This window comes from Osmerus mordax, chromosome 10 (genome assembly GCF_038355195.1).
Source record: "Osmerus mordax isolate fOsmMor3 chromosome 10, fOsmMor3.pri, whole genome shotgun sequence".
In the NCBI taxonomy this organism is placed as follows: Eukaryota; Metazoa; Chordata; class Actinopteri; order Osmeriformes; family Osmeridae; genus Osmerus; species Osmerus mordax.
The window spans coordinates 6,438,317-6,465,307 of NC_090059.1; the positions used below are offsets into that span (position 1 = coordinate 6,438,317).

The following is a 26,991-nucleotide window of genomic DNA, read 5'->3' on the forward strand; positions in this document are numbered from 1 at the left end:
CACTTTCTAGCCTTCCTATGTAATCTCCTGTGCACAACCCAAATCCTTCGCAACTTGCACAATGCTAATCAGGACAGTTTCGTTCTTATTATAAATCAATAATGATGCAAATAAGTCACTCAGCATAGGGTGGTGAAGGGATTAAGAGAACATCAATCGTAAAGAGAGAAAGAGGGTGAATTATACTTCAGAGCGATTTCCTGCATAAACCTCTCTATGTAACGTCACACTAATTGAATTCCGCCTCATTGCAAGAAATAATAATTCTGTTTTACAAAGCATAGGGAGGTTAAATACTCTGTGTGCTCAGTGATCCAAAACACAGAGAAAACATTCAGAGGCATTCTCACTGTAATCCTTATCCTCTCAAAGTACTCTTTTTACCCTGAAGTCTGCTTGTTATAATTCTAATTCAATTTCGGTTATATAAAAATATGTCTTGGGGTGATCAAATGGGGGGATACATTTTACTTACTTGTCTGTTGCAAAATGGACATATTGAATTCAAAGTTCTGTCCTCAACTACTGGTTTCAGAAATATGCATATTGACAATGAATTAATCAAGCATTTAAACGGTTATGTAAAATGTATTTTTTTCTTTTCAAAACGGTATTGGAATAGCAATTGAAGCTATGATTTATTTTATATCATGATGAGTATGTTATATCCCATCTTTACAGTATTTACATCGATATACTCTGGTCAGAGTTTACCTCTCACCCTCTTAAGTTGCATAATGCCAGCGCTTTACATTTGGGGAGTGTTTGTGAACCGTCCTCCCATTGAGAGGGTTTGGTTACTTACAACAAGATATAATGTGTCTTGCAGTTGAACCACTTGCAGTTGTTGACAGCAGCTCCAAATATGTAGGGAATGTAGTCAAAGGTTTCTTAAATACAACATTTCAGTTGAATCAGTCTTTCAACAGTTTCAGTGTAGTTTCAAAACATGCAGTATGAAGAGGTATGCTGAAAAATCTCAATCATAGGTGCGGATGATCAATACAAATAGTCCTCAAATCGGTTAATTTAGCCAAATATGGCTTTTTTCTTTCTCAGTCCATAATGTATTTAAAATAACAGAATAGTTTTGCAAATACCCATTTCTTGCTCCCTCTCCAATTTTGTCAAGGAAACGCTCCATCAGGTATGGAAGATGTAAAGTTAATAAGACACATTTTGCTTTGTGATCTTAGAATCTATAAATAAATATTTTTTTAAACAGGAAATCTGTCATATCTAGATCAGAAACACACAAAGCTTTGACCAGGTGAAAAAACAATAATCCACCTTTACTTAGAAGATTTCAGACACTTTATTATTGAAATGTACAAGTGAGGCCAGCATATGAACGTGATAATACCATATTTACAGAGAAGAAGTGTCTTCACGTCACACAAAATCTTTCTACAAATAAACAATTTGTAAATAACATAACATTAAATAAATTCCACCTACCTTTAGGTTTACAGCTAAATATGCATAATGATGACCATCTGCACTGCATAGAATTTATACATATACTTTCCTTGTGGACAATGTGTTTTCCTATAATACTGCTCTCAGAATGCATATGCAGGCTGTAAATAAACATTAACAAGAACTAAGTCTTTGGCAAACGCGGTAAAAAGTACATTCACTTGACAGGTATGGTATGTCTGATGATGGTACCCATTGTTTTAGAGTTAGAGTTAATGTAATTTCAGACTGACTAACCGGGTAAGTGACATGATGTCTAAGCAGAAACATGCAAGGAAGTTGAGATCTGAAGAAAACACACGTTTAAGGCAATAATTTACTCATTTTTTTGCCCTGTTTTTCACTGAAATCTTTGACCTGTCCTTTCAGACTTAAGATATGATGGCAATATAAGAATTTTGTGGAAGAACAGCAGTGTTGATAAACAACAAAAAATCGTGATGTTTTTGTTCATAGAGTGGTTGATTGCAAAAGGTGATATATCTTAATGCCAAAGACTTATGTCAACTTAGGATGTTAAATAAATGTGTTCAATATGTGAGGATAGTGCATGTTAAAACAGTAACAAAATAAAACTCCCAGGGTTTGGTGAAATAGAAAGCTAAGTTGTTCCAAAAGCATTTTGAGAGAACTTGGTAAAATTAAGGAAATTATGAAGCGACAGCATTTTAGAAATCATAAATAAGTGCCTTTCACAACCAAAATGTTACACAGTCATTAAGTAATGGTTTAGTTATTCTTCACCAAATGGCTCTTCATACCAATACCATACAGTATACTGTAAAACAATACATAAAGGCATCGTCATAGTCTGCATATACAGTTCCAGTGTTACAAACCACCAACATAGTGCAAAATAATTAAACAAAAAAAAAGATTTTGTCTGATGACCTCCAGTATTCTGACAAATAAGAAATATTACAACTAAATCCAAACCGTCAGTAGTTCAGCACAATGTATCAATAATAGAAACAAAATAAAAATCTTTAGGAATAGATTTTCTAGTTTTTAAAACCGTGTAAATAGAAGACCATGACATTTCCTTATTCCTCTATTTTCAATTCAGGTGTTATTTTTACGTATTGTCACTTATTTTACTTTTTTACATTTGATTGTGTATCACAGAGAACTTGCCCTAATAATCTTCTCATGGCATCATAAAAAAAGCAATTGATTTATTCATGCTGCAAGTTTGGTTGGTTACAAATGACAGTATGAATGGGAACAAATAACCTGGCTGCAGCCCACATGTCCTCTGCATGGATCTCATGCACCACCCCTGGAATACAATAGGAGTGATGCAGAAGAAGGGCTGCCACTGTAAGCTTAGGACAGCGTTCTCATCGAGATCAGTCAAGAAAAGGAATGTATTGGTCCATAAAGAAGAAAAAGAGAGGGACAACCATTAAAGGGAGAGTAAAAAAAGAAAAAATCCTGGTCTTTTTTTTAAATCTCTGTATAATGTATATATTGTGTCATTCAGCGTCTCTGATAATGTACAGTCTTTCAGATTGAAGAATAGGAGTTTGACTGCAGCTCCACAGTAAGGAATCGTCCAATGATTAGTTGTTTGTTGTGTGGAGTGTGTGTGACATGTTGTAGAGCTGCCCTCGTTCCCGTAGAACATGCCCTTCACACCGGGGCAACATGGAGGCTGAAGCCATGGTCCTGTAGGTTTATTTGGTTTCCATGGTAACTAGTGGCGGTCATAGGCTGTGGCAGCAGTGGGGGGGGCGGAGCCTCTGGATGCGGCACTATAATAGTAAGGGGAACCTGGAAGTTAACAGAACAACGCACCATTTCAAACAACCATACTCGCAACATTACATGTTTACAGATATACATATTATAAGAAACAATTAAACCTAGACAATATATGTAAATAAGATATTTTTTTTTACATTGTTCTCCATGTTGAAAATGTGCTGCAAATTACTATCTCGTACTATACCCACTTAGTAATGCTGGATTGCTGAAGCGCCAGGCTTCGTTGTAGGTTGTGTACTGTGGATGACTGTAGGGGTTCCCCGAAAATTCACTCCCTGAAATTGAGCACCATAATTAATGCAATGTAATGCAAAAGTAATGTCATGCTACTATGTAAAAACCACATAACAGCCTTCCATGTCCCATTTTATGGAATTGGCTCATCTTTTTCTTGCCCTTCTTGAACGGAACACCAAAATACTAACCCTCAGGTCAACGGTTTTTGCTCTACAGATTTTCATTGCTCAGGATGCAACTTAGACCATGTCAGTGAGTAACGCTGTTGGTCCAACACGTTTCTTTCTTTTATGAGACAATAAAGACTCGATTTTATATGAAGCTGGTGAGGAATGGCTTTCGGGTTTTACAGTGTTTGGGGGGCCTGTCAGTAAATCTTTGTGGCTGTGGGTCAGTTGAATGGAGGAGTCCACTTAACCAGGATAAAGCAGACCCCTCTATCCCCCCATCTTAGTCTTTGTGATTGTTGAAAAAATGAACAAGGAACCAAACCTGGTTTCAAACCACATTTTAAAACCCTGCAATGTTCAAATCCAAATGATCTGTCAAAGGATCGCGCCATATCCCTAAAACCACAACCAGTGGCTTTCCAACATAAATAAAACATGTGAATGAAAAAACTGTAATGTTTCAATTTGAAACATGCAGAGAAAAATGACAGCTTTCTGGTAAAATCATGGGCAAAATCATGAATGGATAAACACATTTTTATAAATATACATATTATTTAGCCTTTTTTCAACTTTATCGGACTGGGACAATTAGGCTTGAAATGTTGGGGAAACAGAGGGGAAGACATACAAAAAAAGACATGCCTGATATGGGATCGAACCCGGGATGCTGGGTTAGGGCCTCGGCCAATAAGGTCTCAGCATGAGTGTCTCTACCCGGTGAGCCCCAAGGTTCTAAGTTTTGGGTTGTAGGTTCTTGTAATCATCGAATGATTTGCTAACACAGCTGTGCACTCGATTGGAAGTCGTTTCCACACGGGTCGATCAGCTAGAAGAAAATGGTGGCAGGTGGCAGGGCTGTTTTGGTGTGTGTGTTCAAATGTGCGTATGTGGACAAGAGCATGAGCACAGCATCAAAACATCCTGGTGGATGGTAGTGAAACACTATCTTTGCCCCATCTGAGAGATACTGATTTAAATATTTACTGTTCTCCCATGCCTCTGTCTTCTGACCCCTAACTGTTTGCTGTGAACCTGAACTGCAGGTTAAGTAGAAAGGGGGGTGGCGTGGGGCACTGGAGCGGCTGGGCCGGAGAGACCAGCGAGGGCTGGCACTGTCCACTGACGGCTGGAGGGAAACGCCCCAAACAGGGAAGACATCGAGCTGACAAGGAATGTCAATGGAGAGTACACCTGTTTCTGATACTTGTCAAACTGACCCTTCTGGTCCAAGCACACTCTGTGGTGATGTAGCTTTTTGGGTGGTGTCCACACAGACCGATGTCCTAACCTGTTTTGAGTGCAACCCTCTCCTGACTTTACACATAGATCTTGTGAATTTGATCAGCTCCCTCAATGTACCTCACAAACCATTTGGTTTGACAAAACGCGAAGGAGTTAAATAGATACAGATATATGTATATGAAGGAAGACAGGCTTGTCACTCACCAGGAACCATGCCAGCAAGTGTTGATGTGGGGTAACTGCCCTGGCCTGTCGGAGGGACATGAGGGGGATACCCAGGTAGGGTTGTGTTGGCCATATCCCGACCTGGGGAGAGAAAGGAAACGTTTCATGAATATAAATATGTACCATACAGTCAAAATGCAGTGTTTGTAAATGCAATGTACACAGTAGTGTATTGTAAAGTGGACTCTGGTACAGTGTACACCCCCTTGAAAATGTAGACTCTTTCCAGTAAACAACTCTGTCTTGCACCAAAGCCTGTGTAGGGTAAATTCACACCTCATCTTTCTCTTTTGATTTGAACAAACATCTGCTACTGAATGGTAAAGACTCGACAAACGATCACAGCTATTATTCTGATAAGTGTGCAGTGGTTTCTTGATCTGTCTATGGTATCACGAAACCAGTGAACAGAGTCCTCGTCTAATGACTCCCAAGTTCTATACCGTCAACACCAGAGAGTGTCACTCTGCCACCCCCAAGACCCTAAATGGAAAGTAAGAAAAAAAAGACAAATGGCCACAAGGGAGAAAGTGAATCAAAGTACGTGGAGAAGTGTCTTCATTACGGGCATTCAGACTTGTCTAAACATAGCACGCTTTGCTGATCTTCAGTCCAGAAGCTGTCCCTCTCCTCTCTTCCTCTCTTCTTCCCTCCCTCCCTCCCTCCCTCCCTCCCTCCCTCCCTCCCTCCCTCCCTCCCTCCCTCCCTCCCTCCCTCCCTCCCTCCCTCCCTCCCTCCCTCCCTCCCTCCCTCCCTCCCTCCTCCTGTTTAGGGCCTAGGGAAGCTATAAAGCCCGTCCACGCTGGCCTCTCTACAGAGCGTCACTCGGGGCCAAGCGGAGGCGCTCCGTATTCAGCTCTGTAATTGGGAGTGACGGCTGGGTGTCCTCCCCTTGCCACCCGGCCTTTTTAGCTGCCGCACGTAGCCCCCGGTCTGGCCAAGGCTGGGTGGAAGTGGGCCCCCTGCTACATTATTGTCAGCAGCAAGAGCCACTGTGACTCAAAGAACGAGTCAGCTCCCAATTGAGCATTAATGAGCGAGCCATTGGCCATAATACCCCATGATACCACAGAGTCCAGCATCGTGGAGGCTGGAGCAGAATGCAGCGTTTTCAGTTATTTCCAGTTAACGGCAGCTCGCATGGGAAATAGGCTAGCTACAGCACTGGGATAGACATAACACAGGTGCTGTGATTGGCTATTACTGTTTGAGGAAATAAATTATAAAAAGCAATGTTTTCGGTGTTTGTGCTCATGTTAACTGCCTGTAAAGCTTGACGTGTAACTTAAAATTTCATGTTGATTTTTCCCGCTGCATGACAGGGACTCGCCTGTACTGTTTACAAAAAAAACAAAAAGATCAAATTAAAAGTAAGCATGCCACCTCTGGGTTATGTACCTGCTAGAATAGGCTGGCTTGCATACTGGCCGTAGAGGGGGCCATGGTGGCCACTGTATGAATGGGCTGGGGCCTCTAGTGAGAGGGCAGGGTGGCAGGGCTGGAAGTCCACCAGGCCCAGGCCTGCCAGGGAGGAGGAGGAGGAGGAGGGGGTGAAAGGAGCCTTGGAGGCCTCATATGGCTCTGGCTTTACGCAGGCTGAGGATGGATGGATGAGGGCTTCTGCCGAATGGAGGAAAGATACATACAGGGCATAAGATGAGAGAATGACATGAGCATGTAGAGTACTGTATGTGCGCGGACACACGCACACACACACACACACATACAGTACATGCACATTCCAAGACACAGGAAAGAAGAGAAAAAATATGACTCATGGCAGTAATGATGAATTTGGATTTGTCAACAAGTATAACATGATGAATGAACACAGAAGGGGTGCTACGTTTGTAACTTTACAATTCAATGCTTCTTTTCCTACAATACAAACACCTGGGCAATGATCAACTTTTTTCCTAGAGCTAGGAAATTGTTCTTGTGGTAATGCCTCGAGGAAAGAATAGTGAGGTCATGCTAAACCAGTCATCTGTAATAGGAATTAGTCAGCGACAAGCCAGTGCACATAAGTCAAAGGGAGCAGTGGGACTGGGTGGGGGGTCCAACAGGGAGAAGGGGCTGTGTGTGTGTGTGTATATGTGTGTATGTATGTGTGTGGTAGGGGGCAAATGGGCAGTATGCAAGGACAACAGCATAGACAAAAGAGAGACTAAGAACCCATTGTGTTTGGGACTAAGAAGGGCACAATAGCTAAAGGCTCCTTAGTTTCCTGGCCACCTTACGGACTGATGCTTTTGGTCACACCTCACAAGCTTGTTTAGTCTCTTTAAATAAACATAACTGGGAATTAAGCAGGTTTGAGACCGCACACTCAATCACAAAAAAGTGAATGATAATGGTTTATCTGATAGCATGATGATACAAGGTAAATAAAATAATGTAAATCTAAATGTAAATAGACATATTTAAAAATGTGTTTCTCATTTCCCCTACTTTGGAAATCCCAGAAACCTAGTGTAATAATGATGCAGCAAACTCGCATCATTACAATTCCTTTACTCCAATTCCAGTCATCCATCGGCCTATGTATTTTGTGTTTGTGCATTATTAAAGCCGGAGACCAGTGGGTGTTCTGTGACTGTTGCTTCATTGAAGTCCTTCTTTCAGCGAGGGGCCGGCTGGGGGAGCTCTGAGTACTGCATGATAGCCTCATTAGCTGTCTCCTAGCCATTGTTGTTTTACAACAGAAGATGTGTGTAGAGATTCCTCATTAAATAAGGGCTTCTGTATAACAGCTACATTCACTGACAGGCCTCTTAGATTGAACGCCAGCAAATAAAAAATATTTTTTCTCCTGCCCTATTTTTTACTCCACTCTGCGCACAAGTCATATTCAAAGATTAATGTGGGTGGTTTGTATTCATGACAAGGGCCTGTTGAATTCTGTCTTAATTTGGGAAATGAGGCCTTTGAGGAGTGGAGCGTAATTTGAACTTTTCATCAGACAAAAAATGTGAACTAGAAATTTGAAATCCCTAGTGTTTGTTTAAGCCATTTTGGTAAGCCATGATGCATTATTATTAGGCTATAATCAATCTACGCTAATCTTAAAACAGACATCCACCACTACCATAGACTTCAAACCAACTACCAGAGGACTACCTTTTCACATTCAGAGCTTTGTATTTGCACAATTATCATCTGAATGAAAAAAGATTATATAGGCAATCAATAGAGGCCCCTACATAAACATCCACTTAGAGCACTTGCCCAATGTACTGCATGAGCTGCGTTCAAGATCACTGAACATAGAAACTAACAGTGTGATATTGCAGATGGTCCAAAACACAGCCCTATAAACCGAACCTGTCAAATCCTGATTACATCACTGAAATACAGTTACAGTACAGCCCCACAAGCATCTTCACCACCCGCAACAACGTGAGGAGGAACTAGGCCATGTAGTTCTTTTCACAATAATGAACAATTCTGTATTTACCTCAGTTTTCTCAAACCACTGACTGGAAACACAGTTGACCTTCTTTTTATCTGGCACAGCAGGAAAGTCATTTGCGAATGACTCTTCTGGTAGCAAGAGTATTAAATTTACCATGACAGGGACACCTTCATGTTTGCTACAACAACAACCAAAATCTTTGACCTCTATTTTCTATATGCAGAATGAAGCAATTTATCACCAGCCAAAAATCTCTGTACCCTAATTAATTACAACTAAGTAAAGAATGTTTGGAGAGCCAAATTGCTTTAATTCCCCCAACACTGGGTGAAAGTCATTCATTATCAAATGTGTGCTCAAAGGTTAGTTTGCTTTTGTGAAAACGAAATAAGCATTAATTCCAGGGCCTGGGCCCTGGGACCCACAGGAGGAAGACAGGCCAGCAGTTTATCATCAGGCCATGCATCAGGAACTGAAGACGACTGGATGACTGTTGCTTGCTGTTCATTGGGCAGCACCAGTCTTTCTCTATACTTCTGCCCAAAGTTAACCCTTGTCCTACGTCTTTGTTTAAAAAATCTGAATGATTTTTGTAGTTAATCTTACTTTTGTTTCTAAGTGGGGTTAGAGACCTGTAAGGTTTTCTCAAGTGAGGCCTCTCAAGCACCTGTTAGGATTCAGGGAAGAGGGTTGAGGGTTGTATTTGACTCAGGGGCTTAAAGCCCTTTGAGACTCACATTAACAGGCTTAGCAGGAAATGTTCGTGAAAAGACTTCAGTGTGTGCTCACTCCAAAGCAATGCTCAAAACTCCTCTTGAAAACTCAAGGGAATTGACTCCACACTCAGAGGAATCAGAGAACCCCATCAATACAATGCTATACTGATTGCTTTCAGGAAGTTCAGGATACGAAAGTACTGTAGAAATTGCTGGACAATAGAGCTTCATCATAATGACAATCTCTCCCATTTATTTCTCAAAAACACACAAACGTTCACTGCTCCATTTTCCACTATTCATAATTTCACCCAACACTCACTTTTTATGAATTTTAAGCAGTCTTTATGAAGAAGATTAAGGGCCACTTGAAATGAAATGTATTTCTATAAGGAAATTCATCAAAGAAATAACTTCCCATATCAACAATAGAAATTACCACACAATATACAATTGTCCCATACACATATTCATGAAACCCTATGGTGTTTCTTATATGGGGGTAATAGGGACTATTTAGCAGGTAATGCACCATTAATAGGAGGGAGAGGGAGAAAAAGAATGTTTTTAATGGAAGTGGTTTCTTGCCTCTGAATTCCGATGATGTGCACAATGCCCTTAAATCCCTTTCTCATTTGAGCCTGCTTTGCAGGTACTTTTGAACCCTAATAGGATAAGCAGAGGACACAAAAGATGTATATCTCTCAAGCCTTTCAGTTCACTGAGAATCCTGATCTCTGCTGGAAACAGACAGCTCATGAATCATTCATTTTTAATAGATTATGCAAATTTCAAGACACAACATCAACAAGATCAATAACTCCGGGCATTTTAATTGGTGTTGGAAAACATTTTAACGATAAACGTAATCTCCAGTTCTTTCCCCAGTAAAGACACAATTAATTTGAAATTGGATGTGGGCCTAAATGCTAAAGATGATCTGGTACTTTTTGCATGGCTTGAATTTTTGGGGGCTGAGTTCAGCGCCATCAAGTAGGATATAATGCTCAGCCATTTGTGAAACCACACACCTGAACACAACTCATAGACACTAATGGAAAACCAAGCCAACCATCAACCAAGTAATAAGTAAAAGCCAAATCCTGGTAGTTTAGTCTTGATGCTATCACTCTGATCAAAAATTATAGGTATATCATTTATACGATTCAAGAGGTTATGGTAAATTATTCATTTGGACATAACTGAAACTCAACACTGTAAATATATATATTTTTTGAACACATCGTTGTGTGTCTAACCCATGTTCTTTCTTTTGTTTGTCTTTCCACCCCCAAAGAGCAAGGAGGCACACCTTCTCTGGGCCCCTCAGTGGAGACTTCCAGCCTCTAAAGCCTCCAGGTGAAAACAAAGCCACCTGCCTACAGTGACCCAGCCGAACCGGGCCTGCTTTCATACCACCACGGGGGCACAAAGGACAAGCACACCTTGCTTCTCACGAGGCCTGACTTACAGGGAAAATCTACCTCCCCGTATTAATGGGAAAAGGGCCCTTTCTTTTCTCATAAGGCTGCCCGGCTATCATTTGCAAGGGGGGCCACTGCAGTTTTCAATCACCCTGTCCTCCCCTCTACACAGAACTCATTGCCTTTGATGACTGCTGCATAATTGTATGAATTTTAATAAAAGCTCTGTATATTAATCTTGGGGCCTGACAGTAATCGTAAACTTTCAGTAAACTTAACCTTCTTCTTGGTAATAACAGTGGCAACAATTAAACAATATTTCAATTAGCGAGGCAGTCATTAACTATGACAGGGAAAGGAGGAGAGCAAAAGAGAAGAGATGAGAGAGAGAAAAGGAGAAACTAAGAGAGAGAGAGAGAAAGAGAGAGAGAGAGAGAGACAGAGAGAGAGAGAGAGAGAGAGAGAGAGAGAGAGAAAGTAGGGGAGAGAAAATGATCACAGCCGTGTACATGCTATGGAATATTCACAAAGGCAAATTACTCATGGGTCTTGAAATACCAAACAGAAGGCACATCTTACAAAAACTCTCAATCACCAGGACCCCCCCCCCCCCCCCCTCCTCGTGACTTGTAGGACCTTGCCAGTTTAGCTCGGTAGTACACAATCATATTTCTGATGTGCTGACATCAGAGGTCCTTGTCAAACAGTGACAGAACTCCCCCCCAACACTCCCCGCTTACTCAGCAAAATGAGATGAATGACGGCTGCTACAGCTTCTATCACGTTGGACCACCTTTTCAGCTCAGAGTCAAATGGAATTTCAAAGAAAAAATAATCTGCACACTTACTTTTTTTGGGGGGTTTAGTAATTGTTTTATTTTTGGGCTCAGTATTAGAATATGCCATGTGATTACACAACATATTTGGATGTTTTCTCTCCCTCCACGCCGTCTATTACAGTTTTCCCAAACAGTAATCCCCTCAGCTGAAGTTGTGGCTGGGTAGCATGATGGGCGGGCTGTATGGCACTTGATCTTACCTACAGGGTAGCTTTGTGAAACGCTGGGGCCCAGGTCTGGGTTGGTACTGGAGGGCTTTACTTCATCCAGGCCAGGGTTCAGGGCAGGGAGGGAATACTCATTAGCCTGGGGAGAAGGGAAATCAGTTTAATTATTACACAGGCAGATAACACCTAAATGAAATATCCTCCCTCCATGAATCTTCCTACATATGCCTGCATCTGCGATCTGCATGTGTGTGTGTGTCGATGTGTGTCTCCCCCCGCTATTTCAGGTGGCAGTTCAAGCATATCATGAATGTATTTTGGTATTGTCTGAGAGGAAGTGGGATTTTGAGATGAGTTGAAAAGCCAAGGCGTCAGCTGGTCCTTTGTGCTTGACTGCAGTCCTGGCCCTGACCAGCCAAGGGAGAAAGCAGATCTGCTTTGTTACAGACACACCAGGTGGCCTCGCGAGTGGGATACCATTTACCTTATTTTTTGTTGGTAAAATAAATAAATAAATGTCATTGCTACTTTATATTGGCAAATACCAATACATGCTTAACTCGTACTCTTTGTACACCAGGGAGTATAGCATCATAGATGTTTATTATTATTTTGTTCATTTTCATGCTGTGCAAAATCAAAGCTTTGGCGTCTAACATGGGATAGCATCTCACTTTATATTTTAGTTTGGCTCCTGAAACAAAACATTTTTTAAATAGGTTTTTAAATTGTAAAGTGTTTCAGACCATCGTGACAGATGTTAGCAGTTTTTTTCTATTTTTTATGAGATCAGACTTCCGGAGTGTCTGTGTTGACAATGTTTGTCCAGATCCCAGTGTGTGTCTGAGTGGCTCAGTGGGCTCAGGTCCCACAGGGAATGCCTGTGACCCCGCTCTTGTCTGCCTCTATCACAGATAAACTCTAATTGTCTGCTACAACTGTTCACTGGCACAATTGCGGATGTTGTCCTCTATTCTTGAAGGCTTCAGACGCCCAACAGACGTTTTATCATGCAGATAAAGGATAGAGGGGGAGAGAAAACCCCCCTAAAAAGATAGATTTGAAAAGGATGACCAAATGGCTAGCAGAAGTGTGGGCGGGGTGAATCCATTGAGTTTTGCATCTCCAGAATGGGTTTTTAATGCCCCTCTACAGAGCCCAGACATTGGCTAATAGGACCACATTTTCCAGAGTGAAGAAGGGGCAGAGAGAGGGAGATCCATGAAAGAGAAAATGCTCTGATTAATATTGCATTAAATTAAAACTGATTTTCTGGACTGTTCCTGGCCTCCCTTTTTTTCCTTCTTTAACCGGTCTCTCTTTTTTCTGCCTAACCCTTTTCCCTCTTCTTTTTAATACTCTCTTTGACGCTCTTTGTGATTGCAAGTCATTTCCAATTCGTTTTGGTATTGATCTTCCAGTAGAAATCAGTTTTGTAATTAGCTGCAAATTAGGCCTTCTTCTGGAGGTGAGGGCTGTCCCACTGATTTATCACCTGCGTAATTCGCTCGGATTGGAGAGAAATTAAAATGAACTCAATTAGGCAATTGCTTTTGCTTTATGGGTCCAACTTTCAAGATTCATGTGAGAAATTAATAGTCTCTTGTTTTTTATAGTCTAATGAAAGTAAATAAAGGTTATACATTGTAATAAGCCAAGAGATTTTATTAAGAAGTAGTATATATAAATATATGTATACAGTTTCTTCTTGTCGCTTTGGCGGGGGTGCTGTTGTTTCAGAATGCCTCTCAATTTAGCAAATTATGATGGATAGATGGAGGAGCTTGTGGTTTTAACATCGAAAAGAAGGAGCAGCGAAAGGCCTGGATTGTAAAATGGAACAAATGCTTTTTTCTCTTAATTAGCTCATTCAAGTTAGCAAACCATTCAAATAGTACATTTGATGATAAATGCTGCTTTTTTATTTACAGTTTCAGTCATAACACATCAAGGCCTGATAGAATTAAAGAAGTACTGGTAACTAGAAAAATAAATCTGGTTATTGATTCATTTCATGTTGCCTTACTGTTATTCTCAATTATAGGGGAACCAAAGAATGTGTTTTTCATCACAAAATCAATACTGTGTGGGAGTTTGCTTTGTGATCCCTACACCATTTTACATGCTTCTCTGTATTACAGTGGAATTTTTGTTCACTATCCTACAATTTAGCACCTGTTTTGTACATTTTCAGGCTTGTTTTTAGAAACGTGCCTACATTTGGACCATCGTATTTAAAGTAAATACTGAATTGAATACATGATAAATAAGAATACATGATAACATCACCACAAAATATCAGAGGAAAAGTGGTTGCCAGGTTGGTTTCCCAACCGGCTTTACTAACCTGTTCTGGTTTGATGTGCTCCGATGTGGGGAAGACGTCAGGGTATGAAGGACGCTCAAATACCCGGTCCAGAGCTTCCAGCTGCTGCTGAGTGAAGGCATCGGCCCTCAGGTGTTTCCGTAAACTGTCCACACTACCCTGAGAATCACTGTTTGGGCCTGAACCATCTGAACCATCTACAAGAAGAAAGAGCAACAATCGAGAGTCTGCCCCTGGAAGCTGGCTTTCACTTGAAGCTATATATATTCACTCCATGGCTTGTGGTCATTAGATCATGACTGCGGGGGCTGGAGGAGGAGGAGAAAGAGGAATAGGGCGAGAAGGACTGCTGGATGGAAACACAGTACTGGTTCAGTATGGACTGATTTCCAAAAGGGTTTTAATGGCTGTGGCGATTAAATGGCACCGACTATAGAGCATTACAGGTAGGGCCTGCCTCAGTCCAGGAACCTACGACTCCCCCCCCCCCGCAGTATTACCGCCATCATGATGTGAAAGCCCTGCTGTAATTGATGGATTACCTTCAGTGCAAATACTGTATATTCTTGTTGTGGCGCAGACCTTGTATTGTAATGAAAGTGGACGCTATTAAAGGGGCTTTTCATTCCAGGCAGTGGATTTCCTTTTTTTTTCTTACCACTTCCACTCCTCCTCCACCCCTTCACCCCCCCCCTCTCTCCTCTTACTGCATTCATGGAAATCAAGAGCTGCGATATTTTAATACACCATTTCCCCTTCACAATTTAATACTGCTTTAGTTCTCGGAGCGGTGCGTCACTTGGTAATGTGAGGTGGATACAGGAGGCCGAGTAAAAAAATTGTACAGTCTAGTCCAATCATCTCTCCCGGGGGAAGGGTTCTCCAAACAGAGGCGTTCTCTCCTGACTCCTGACCTGATTGCCCTTGCTGTTGGGAGAGGGATGCGTTGCCTTCTTCCTTTGTCACTTGTGCGCGACGCTCTAAACCCTCCACAGACTCTCAGGCCCGCCTGGCCCTGCCACGCCCCCAATCTCCCTCCCCTAACCCCCCACCCCACCCACCCGCTCTACCAGCCACCACATCCCTACACCCACCCTTCCTCCAGGCGGCCATGTCGGCAGGAGCCCCCCTCGTACCCCACCCCCCTAGCCTCGGACGGATCTCAGAAAAGCCTCTTGCTCTCTCACGAATCTGTCATTCTAAATTGGCTGCAGATTATGTTCTCTCCTCCACGGGATGGCGTGATATATGATATGCAAGGCCCCTATTGATTGCCTGGTCTGGTGGCAAGGGCTGAAATGAACTTGAAATAAACATCATGCCTCAACTCATTGTGCGTATAATACTCTACTTAATCCCACATTTTTCTCTGCCACGGAATTCAATTGATCAATCATGTCTCAGTGATACTACCATTTCAGAGGGTTATTGCCATTCCATTCTTACTGCTTGACCTTTTTTTTCCAACGACTGAGGCCAGAGGATGAACCTGACTCCCAGAAGAACAAAACGTATCAAGGGCTTTATAAGACACTTGGTAAGTGTGTGTGTGTGCATGCGTGTATGTGTGTGTGCGTGTATGGCGACAGGATATTCATGTGGGCAAAAGTGTGTAAGTGGATGCATTCATAGTAGTCCTCAGTTACAATATCCTAAAGGACTACAAACACAGACGTACAGCCTGTTTTTAAGATCATCTTAAACCTTAAGATCTTCTTAAACCTCTGCAGCATTTCAACAGTGTTTTACTTCAAAAATGGTCAGTAGCAGGACAAAACAATCACCTGGGAAAATAAATACAGTTTATAATTACTCCATATGACCACCTAAAGTGGAAGTATAGAGCCCTAACCACATATTTTGAGCAGGTAAGTTGTCGGGACAGTCTAACAGGGGTCCTCTCTGCTGCTTGTCACTTTATCAAACTCAATTGTTCCCTTTGTACCCAAGCAAATAGAGTCATTAATTACTTTCCGTCAGCCTGCCGGGGTAGCAAACATGATCAATACCTCCACATTTGTCATTCAACATGATGGAACACACTTCCCACACACAAGACAAACCATCCCAGGTCAACCTACACACGCTCTCTCCCACTCAACATGAAGGTGACAGACCCATTTAGATGCCTCATGATTATTTCCAGCACATTTGCACTTTGCGTACATCTGACACTGTTGTAATGACGGCCTAACCAATCAGCTGAACATGCAGCTTTGGGTGGTGGTGATGGGGGGGGGGGGGGGGGGGTGATGGAGAAGACTTTGGTTTCATGACATGAAGAAGGTTAACGTAGCCACAACATTACTGTACATCTCTTCAAGGTACATGAATCTGCTCAGAGCATCATTGAGGTGTCTGAGCAAAACTTGTCGTCACGTCTTCAAATACACAAAAGCAGCCTGCTGTCTTATCATAAGACCTAGACCTGCACGTTTTTGCACACATCTCAACTCCACCGTTTCACGTCTTGCCTCCCTGCCTCCATTTGCTTTGTTTGTGTTTTTCTCTTTACACCCCCCTGTGAAGCTGTCTTATTGATCAGTGACAGACTTGAGTGTATTCATCTTGACATCGTTCTGTCTTAACACTCCCATAACGAGGGAGGCGACTTCATTAGATCAGATAACCAGCTCAAAAAAATGGTCTCCTCTCTGCGGGTTTGGCACCCCGAGGTCACGACCCCTAGCAGGGGGTCAAGCCGACGCAGAGCCTCTGACTACCAGCCAAACACATCTGAGTGAAAACAATACAAAAGTTCAAATGAGGAGTGTGCTGGATATGGCTGGGAACACACAGCAGCAGGCAACTACATGAATAAAGTTACAAATGAATCACTGGAAAACAAAAGTTTGTTATTGAGAAGCGGTGGCTAGTGTAATATCTTTGTTAGATGTCTCGGAATGTAACATGTGAAACTCTGGCGTGAGGCGCGAGTAGGTGAACTGGCACCTTGAGGTCAAAGTAAGCCGTTCGCTGAATAGCTTACTTTTGAAGAATCTGCTCCTTGTTGGAACAGCATGTCTGTTACTGTATGTTCATGACTCCCTGGACACAATGTTTCTATATGTTGCGGTAATCTGCCTCCATCATTTAAGGCTTGATTGAATTTTAGCCGTGATTAAATCAAATTACCACTCATTTGAATTAAATTGGTAGAGCTCAGTTGAATGTTTTGATAATGCAAACCAGATCAAATGTTGTGTTTAGACTGTAAATGTGCTTTGTTTGGTCTAAATTGATACCCACATCTACTGCAACAGTGCAACAAAGAATAATGACAATAAAGAATTTGAATGAAGTCAGCTCCCAGAGAAACTGTATGGAGAAAGACAGCAACATTGTCAAGGCAACATTTGCTGTGATTTTCCTGGGATTATTTAAGTGCTTTATTCATTTCATTTGGCACTGCAGTTCAGTGCTACAAGCCTTCCTGACTACAGGATGTTGTGACGTGAGTTCCTCAGTGAGCTCCCCCTCTTCCCAAAACAGATGCTAAAACACAAGAATGTAGTGTACCCCCATCCTGCTCCGATCCATCTCTCATCTGTGCTTTCAGCACACTGCTCATGACGCTTCAGCATTGAGAAATAATTAATTCACCGGTTACTCAAGCACAGAATCACATTCATCCCCGGTGCCACTGGCTATTATTGTTTCCCTTTGAAATGTATGACGATCCCTTATCATCAAATTTCTCCTTTGGTATTTCTCACATTACTCAAGCAGAAACCTCAGACAAAGCAGGAAGTATTTAGCATGGTTGAAATTAAGAAGCCTCTACAATTCTCATTGTGCAAATTGTGGGTGATGTTGAATGGCTGGTTGAAATGACTTGAAATAAAAGAGTGCACCCTTCATGACTTATCATTCTCTCCGCTGGCCATAACATATCTCAACGATCTACAACATATCTTCGCAAGTCATTATTTCTCCATAAAGCCCAGTATTAGACTGTAGACTGTATTATCATCTTTAAACCATTTAAAAGTACAGGATGTTTTAATGTGTCATTGCAACATCCCATATAACCTTTTCTAGACCCAATGTACAAATATACAGTATGTCCCCTGTCCTAATAATTCCTTACTTTTTTATCTGGCAATATTGTACACCAGTACATAGTTACAGAGCATTCTGATTGGTTAAAAGGTATTTCACATATCTGTAAAACATTTCCTATTGCTTTTTTTTTCTCTACTATTAGACAGGAATATTAGGCGCTATTTTCTTTGTCTTTTCTGTCTTGACTGAGATAGTAGAAAGGGGTGGGGGTGGAGGGTACAAGCGAGACTGGGGAACTTGGCTGTTAATTTGTGGGGTAATAGCTTTTCTCTGCGGAATGGCAAATTCTCATATATGTCACTTTGTTAAGAGTGCGGACAGCCATGGTCACCGAAGACACAATCTCGAGAGGTCTCTCTCCCCACTCCACTGGCAACAATGGCTGCCAAGTGTAACATGCTACTTTTAATTTGCAATAACACATGACAATGGGAGATTAATGGTTCTTATGACACCTGCGTCCCTGAAGCTCCTCTTTCCCAAGACCCGGTGTACATAACGTGTGTCACAGTACATTATCTGAACATCCTTCTTGAAATGGGGATCTTTTTTTTCTTCTTTAAGGGCACTGCAGACTTGGAACTTAGCTGCAATTTTCCCTCTTGGCTGTGGGCCACAGAGAGGCCTAAAACAAATACACAACAGTAGACTACACCAATCAATCCATTTTACTGCTGTGTTGCACACAGTTCAGTTAAACCTGTGCTTAGGTTTTTTTGTGTTTTTTTTTTGCTCATGTGTTCAACCCTTGATAATGACTCCCTGTGCTGTAATCATAATAAGACTTACCAAGTTAAATAGGGTTCAGTCATTCTGAGGCTGCAGGGCTATGAGGACATTATTCCTTTCATTTATTTTTTGCCTCACAAACTACCTCCACAAAAACTGACACAAAATACGTTTAAATACCTCAGAGCTTTGACTTAGGGTCAAACAACTCAATAATGAAAGGTAAAGGAAAAAAAACAGTACTACAGTAATGGTGATTGCGGTAATTAATTGTAAGGTTGCATACATTTGGATTTAGTTCATACATTTAGGAAGTCAGAACATCTCGCAATGTCCTGCACAGTATAACGTCACATATGCATTACTCTTGGTTCACAAACGGTGGCTTGTGGCAAAGCATTGTTTTTGAAGCCTTGTTTTGATGAGGTGTATGGGACTGAGGCCCTGGGCTCTATCTTTTAGAGAGATCGAGTATCCCATAGTAGGTGGTTCCAGGTGGGTACCATCTGACTGGGTCTGGGGAGGGAGTATATAAGAACCACAGCCACTCCTCTCCCCACCACACCACCACACACACACACACACGCACCCACACACGCCCAAAACCTGCTCCCTGCTCCTTCATCGTAATGCTGGCTGGGCACTTAAATCACAGAAATGGCAGCACATCAGGAGGATCATTTGAGACTGGATAGCACTAGAAACATGGGCTGTCACCTAGCGGACCTCAAAAAACAGACTAGCTCGCTTGGACCGTATTCTTCTCCATGCCCTCTAATACCTTTTTGCCCTTCAGTAGCAATCTGCATAGAAATGTGCGCGTTCTATCATTCAGTGACTAGACATTACACCTTGGCTAATATGAGAGGGGCTCTAGAATGTCTGAAAATGAACTCTTGAAAATGTCAGACGTTTGCATTATGCCTTAGCGATTGCATCTCTTACAGGCAAGGACTTGATTATGTCATTTGCCATGTCCACGTCATGCTGGTTTTTATATCTTCGCCAGGAAATCTACCTTTGACACATCATTAGTCATCCTCCCTCCCTGCGCACACATAAAACATCGACTCCACTCAACATCGCAGAAACCCTGTGCTTCCCACAAATGCCAGAACAAAGAAAATGCTACTCTATGCAAACCTCTATCGTGTGCTGATTAGCTTCTTCCCTAAGTACTGCAAATATAAGGCTCTCATTCCCAGCCCAGTTTGACATAACTGCCCTTTTCCGAGGCCCGACCGGCTCGTATAGTATATTCCTCTTTACACAGCTGGGCTGGAGAATGCTTCTGCTTAGCCATTTTCACCAGATGCTTATGCAGTGACATTAGAAAGCCTATTGCTTACAGAACCAATAATCTTTATAGCCCCGGGCCTCCACTATCTACTAACCTAGCCTTTCAGAGGCAGCGCATTAGGATTTCTGTCGAAACATCTTGGATGGTGGCAATGCTTCCTTGACTGACCTGGGTGGTTGGCTACATCATCTTGACATGTAATTATCTAAGGCCCCTTAATCACTTCAACAAAGATTAATTGCAGGAGACAACTGCGGAGGTCATGTCTTCAAATCAAAAAAGCTCCTCTCCTCATTGATACACTAGTGTAACAATGTCAAATTTAGCATTTGTGGCTAAAATGATCAACCTACCCGGGCTTTATGGAAGGTTTTATGGAATCAGATCACTTTATCCTGCTTTTGTTGGTGTGTAAATACAACACAACATTTGAAATTTTTTCAATTCCTTTTTCTTACCTTCATCTCGTTTCCTCTTTTCACCATTCGATCTGGGAATACCCAGAATGCCGTTGATGGAGTATGACCCAACAGGGTCGTTGGAAGCGCTGGTTACAGGCGGGGATGCTGTACTTGGTACTGAAAGAGAGAAACAGTGGATTCACATTCACCTTTGAGACGATGCACATTATTCCAGGTAACAATTTAGTACCTGAGTAATACGGAGTAATACGGATGATTTCAGATGTGTCGCAGTGGGAATAATAGCTAAGACTGAGGCAATGCAACGAGCTGACACCTTACCTATGGTGTGGCCTGGTGTCGACAGAGATGTTCCATCTGGAGATGGATGGAAGGGCTGTTGGACTTTAGTTCTGATGATCCTGCACAATGAAGAAAGGCAGATGTGAAAGGTGCTCTGGATTTGACTGACCTTCTTCTAAGGAAAGCTTTGGTTTCATTTTGCAGGCCTTAACAGGCAAAATACCATGTTTATAATTATTCAGACTCTACATATAAGGGGGCCACATCAGGGGGCTGGGTCATTGTTTGTGTTATTACTGTGAACTTTCCATGTACTGGCACTGAGAATCATTAAGATACATGATGAAGAGAATGTAGAATCCATTTTGGGCTTTTACGTGTGAGTTAGAGATCTTGTGAGGATCTAGCCGAGTATGGTTGCTGATGAAAATACTGGCGAAGGTTTAATAATGACCTACACTACCTTTAAGGTAAGATACAGAGAAAAGTCTTCATTGCACTTTTGGTCCAAGTGATCTTGCAAACAAAGCATGAAATCACATCAATTCACCTCAATGATCAGCTTCACTGACTCTACCTGGCCCACACTAATCAGCTCTCTCTCTCTTTCACTCTCTTTCCTTCTCTCCCTCCCTCCCTCCCTCCCTCCTTCTCTCCCACTCTGGATGGGGTTTATAGGGGTATCTGAGAGTACCGGCCCTTTGCTTTTCAGATCAAACATCTCTGTAGAGCCAGCAGCCCCAAGTGCCAATGTGGATGAGGTTGTATTGATTGGGGCTTGGGGAGAAAAAGTTGGGGATTAGTCACACAGGCAAACAGATGCAAATAGAAAGCTATAAATTATATGTGACAGGAAAGCAATAGTTCCTTATTGCCTTGCACAAGCTTAGGCCAGCATTAGATTCCTTTAATCTGAGTGGCATTTGGGGAAAAAGGGAGCTGTCACAATAATTTGTAAACTTTAAAACTATTCATCATGTTTGGCACGGGACCTATTTTAGAACACAGCATTTAAGGTTGACTAAGGACTATGCTGTAGTGCACACCTCCCTTGGGACTCTGCTTTATTTCACAACACAGCACTGACGTGGAATTATGATGTGGAATGATTTTTTCATGACATTTTTCAGACATAAAAGGGTTTGTACTAGAAAAAAGGCTAAGATATCAAAGGATGCAATACAGTACAAAGAGAACCTGGGTGGATTGACAAAAATATGGTAAATGGTAACAAGGTGAATATGAAAATGTCCACGGCTCTCAAGCTCTTTTTAGAACCAAGCAGCCTGAATAAAATACCTTTCATAAACAACATATTGATGTTTGATTCCCTTTTTACCCTTTTCGTCATAACAGTTGTCCCTATCGCTTGTGTGTTCAACATAAATTCCAATACTTTATTTTGGATCCATGTTCTCAATATTGAAAAAGCAATTTGGTAGAATGAATTAATGATTTGGATGTTGCTGAAAATCTCTCAGAAGAAATATTAAAATTGCTTTACTTCTGAATCAATATTATTGAGCGCCATTGAGGACCTTTTTTATGTCTACTTGTGGCTACCATTTCTTGTTGTTAATTCCTTGCGGTGGCCCAAGCATAGTGTACAACGGCATCTCTGTAACATTTAATAATGCATGCAGGGGGAGAAGTGTTTAAAGCTGGAACATCCTCTTTTGTCAACAGGCCCTGGGTCAGAGTCTCACTGTCTGCCACAGAAACCTGTAGCAGCACCGGTCCTCCCCTTTGTCTGAGCTGTGTGTTGTAGCAGAGACACATGTGTTCTCCTGTTCATAGAGAAGAGCCCCATTCTACAGTTGCAACTTGTAGAATGGGCAATGCTTGCACGTTTTTGGGCTTTATTTCTATATTTTGAACTGAGTCCAAATGCACACTTTGAAGAGCATTGTATAACAAAACTACCACTGGCATGTGCATTTGAGGTGAAAAAATAATAATATATAGAATACTAATCCCTGTGTGTGCATAGCTAAAACTAAGATTTTATTTGGATTTCCTTCAAGTCTTATACCCAATTTAAATGCAATGGAAATGTCAACAGATCAGTGAAAGTATACTATTTGAGTAACTAGCAATGAGTCAAAGTCAGCCTTACAGTACGTTTGCGCATGTGTGCGAGTGTGTGTGCATGTGTGTGTTTGCAATTCTGTTCCAGTGAGGCAGTAATAAGGTGGTTAAGATTTAAAATACTACAATTCATCCGCTAAAAGGTTACTTCATAAAGGGAAATATTCTATATTATTCAATGAAAGAAATTTGAAGTCGTTCTCATCTTTGGGTAATAGAATTACACTTCTTTGTGTTCACTATTTAATTTCCTACATAAACAAAGACACATAGGGTATCCAGTCCAAAATACCTAGCTTGAATTTAATTAGAATTGAAAAACTTTAAAGGGGTCTTTTAATGATATTAATGTACATTCCAAATTTATCACATACATGTGTCTAAGCCTGCTTAAATGGGCCTTTTTAAGCAACCACGAACCATGAAATGAATTTTGCTTCAGCCTTTCTCTATTTAAAAGATGTCTTGTGTGAAGCTGTCCATGCTCTCCCATCAGCTCATTAAAATGTAATGCTGATGCTGGCTCTATGGAACAGTGCCTCTTAACCAAAGTTCATCACCGGGGATCTCTGGCAGGGGGGCCAGGGAGACAGGCTGGGGGGTGGATGGGGCTCTTTCTCTCCCTCCCTCACTGCTATGCTCATAATCAGAATACTCAAGTATTCTTAGTAGAGATATTTACACTATTACTGCAAATCTCATGTCAAGGTCTGTATCACAAGTCACCATGGCGTTAATCCTTTCATGCCAACACTGATGCTAACTCTTTAACAAGACTTGGACGTAAATGACAGGTGGACCACAAAGAAAAGGTTTCAGCATTTAAGAATTCTTATACAATTTCTTATATTATACTCCACCATAATTCATGATAGATTGGCCAAATTGACAAATAATTATTGTGTACTTATGTCCATTCCATGTAGCCTATTAAATAATAACTGAATTGGCTAAGTAGGGCACAATGCAACAGCAAATTAAAATTAAAATGAGTAATCAATTCATTCAAATGTATAATTTTAAGTAATGCTGACGAACAACACAAAACATAGGCTAAAATAATTTGTATACATTATTTGGTTCTGTAAAAGCACACAGCTTATTTCTTCATAATTTGTTTTACTGTAGACTATAGTTATATTCTTATTTTTTACAAAAAAGAATTTTCAGTGTGCAATTCAGTTTGTTAAATGCTGTCTCAAACACTCAGATGTGCTATTGAAAATAGGCTACCCCCCAGTGCCAAGGGAACCGGTCACCGAATATTGATCGGTTTTCATCTAGACAGATTCACTCAGTGCTAGATGTACTGCTGATTGTTGAGGGAGTTCGGACTAAAAGATTGAATTGCACCTCTGAGACCACCCTTTGCCGACAAAAAGTTGGTCAAACACTTTATACTGCTCCGAGACTGCAGGTAATAGACAATAGGCCATGTGAGAATATTGTTATGCTATATGAATTCTATTTGTTTTCTCGGACCCCTAATTAAGTATTCGGCTTTTTTAGCCTATCGTGGAGCCGTAATGTGTGACATTTCAGTTAGGCTAAGATACAATATTAAATTCAGTTCAATGTATTTCGATCGTGGCGTTAATGCGCAGACACGAATTGCGATGTATTTCCAAAGGGTTTGATTAAATTAGTCAATTTCATGTGAAATGTAGCCTACCTATTTAGGCTACATACTATCATATACTAAAGTATAATGCTCTTGCGCGTATACTTGGTGTTATACGGTGAAACTAATCTAAACTTGTAGTTAATTAATGTAGGACATATAGCTTACAGAGTGTGTTCCCACTATGCTTTCCAATCCAAGAAAACGCTACTTACCTGTTAATTGATGAAACGCTTGGAACACTGTCATTGTCGCAAACACCCTCTGCTAAAAGTCTGTCTCTAATCTCCCAAGCGAACATGGTGGGATTCTGCCTCTTGTAGTCCGCTATTTTATCCACAACCTTTGGAGTTGCGACTTTTGGTTTGGATCCCCCAATAACTCCTGGTTTTATACTGCCGGTCTCGTAGTATCTGTAACAATAAGAAGAAACGTTTTGATCAAAAAACACCAGTGAAATCTTGTGGAGAATATTTCAGGCCCCCAAAACGATCTGCGCGCCTCTTGAAAGGGTTCTTCCCCCGAAAAACATTTTGTTGTTGCCCATGTAGGCTGCCAGACATCCTGTTTTAAACGTGTGCCTTACCCACTTCTGCAACACAACATGTGAAGACCATATGTCGCCTATTCGAATATTATCTCGTCGCATGGACAAACTAAATGGTTTCCAATTGTATCTTATGTGCCAAAAGGGAAACATGCAACTAGCTATTTTCAAATGACATGCTACAAGTGTTGGTATGGCACTACTTTTGACAAACATTCCAAGTGCATAAAACAAATAGCTACCTTTTAAAATCCTTTTGATAGCTGAAAAAATATTTTAAGAACATTCAAATGTTTTGCTGACACGAATCCAAAACAATTCAGGCGTAATTTAATACAGGCTAGGCCTTTTAATTCCTGAATTTATTCAGTTCATCGAACTTTTAATTATATACCCAATTTCCTTTTTGCGATGACCTGCGACTAATGGCTCTTAACATGCCAATTGATAACACATCCTGTCTTTATGTGGTCACGTTTTGCTTTAGGTCAATTGTATTAACACGAATTGGAACGAACATGGGTAAAATTTTGTTTCTCGAACATTTGCTTTGCCCTTACCTGCCCAGAATTTTGCTGACGCAGCCATGACTGACCCGTAGTTGCCTAGAGATGTCACAGGGCCTCACTCCTTGATGTGCAAGCTCTACGATTCTTTGCCTCACTACGTCAGGTAGGGGTCTGCCATTCACAAACACCCCGCCTAGCTGGTTCACACCTCCGTGCCCTATATGGGAGACAACAGCACAGACAGAAAACCATAACATTACATAACGGTGTATGACATTCGATATCACGAGGCTGTTTAGGTTAGATTATTTATAATGTACAGCTCTGTAGCTTTAAACTTCAAAATAGTCAGTAGCCTACCTATTTTTTGTGCTAATTTGTACTTGATAAGGTCCTTTAGCCTACAACATAACCATCTTTATTTGGTAAAATAATAAATATTTGTGTCTCAAAATATGACCTGAAATGTTTGTTTATTAGTGGGCCAATTCTGTTTTATTTTTGTCATCTGTAGTATCCTACTACTTGCGCGCATTTACGTTTTAATAAATTATATACAAATGTATACATATATCAGCATTTTAGAACTTTGCTTAGACTTTAGAAGTCTATAGGCCTACGCTTTTATATGTTTTATTTTTGTAACTCCCGCTCGTTTAAAGCCGAGAGGTTGGCTTGGTAATGTTTTACGCAAGTCCCTTGCTTAGGTTGGCTATAAAGTTACAGTCTTTTATTTTCCTTGCACAGTAATTGTAAATAATTAAAACAGCTTTGATTACTCATATTACATATTATTTAGTAAATTAAGACTGTATGAATAATTAAAACGCAAAATAGCATATAATACGAATATGCCTAGCGTAAAACTGGTGTCTCTTACTTTTTCAAATATGCAAAGATTGTAAATCTGTTATTTGGTTCAACATTGAATTGCTACAATAATACTGCGTCCGTAATACTGGTATGCACCTGCCACTCACCTTGAAGGATCAAATAACGCCTGTTTCAAACTCATGTTCCTTCGATAAGTTTACACTAACCACAATTCAGCTAATTGTAACCCCTAATTACCAGGGATTTGTCCTTGTCTATGATGCAATTTAGATCAAAGTTGTGCATTGGCCTTTATTGTATAAAAATGTGTTATTTTGAAGAAGTATTTTGAACATGTGTGTCTGCTAATTCAACTTCATACAAAATAAACGTTCAGATTCAGCATGTTTGCATAGGGTCGAATGAGTTTCAACTATGCGTATTTTAAATGAACGACAGTGAATCATGCTTGGCAATCATACAACTGTTATACGCAAAAATTATTCCAAATAGTTCAATTTGTCTGCGAACAATATATTCGAAATCTCAATAGGTTACTTACGGTGCATGGCCGAAAAGGGGTCTGCTTTGCAGTGAATATCCAT

The 26,991-nt window shown here is 41.0% G+C and overlaps 1 protein-coding gene across 8 annotated transcripts; it reads right to left on the bottom strand.

The window, feature by feature from the left end:
* Positions 1-3,111: 3,111 nt before the first annotated feature.
* Positions 3,112-26,991, bottom strand: LOC136950170 (paired box protein Pax-2a). 8 transcript variants are annotated; one of them, XM_067244318.1, is made up of 11 exons: positions 26,949-26,991; positions 25,625-25,790; positions 24,733-24,930; positions 20,848-20,927; positions 20,563-20,682; positions 14,032-14,207; positions 11,718-11,823; positions 8,597-8,602; positions 5,103-5,204; positions 3,435-3,521; positions 3,112-3,233 (listed from the first exon to the last, which is right to left on the bottom strand). In XM_067244318.1, the coding sequence occupies exons 1-11, from the start codon at positions 26,989-26,991 to the stop codon at positions 3,112-3,114; spliced, it is 1,206 nt and encodes a 401-aa protein (XP_067100419.1). The 8 variants fall into 8 exon arrangements, with proteins under 8 accessions (XP_067100419.1, XP_067100418.1, XP_067100420.1 ...); XM_067244317.1 differs by having other exon boundaries at positions 25,625-25,802; XM_067244324.1 differs by lacking the exon at positions 8,597-8,602 and adding an exon at positions 6,522-6,743 and having other exon boundaries at positions 3,176-3,252.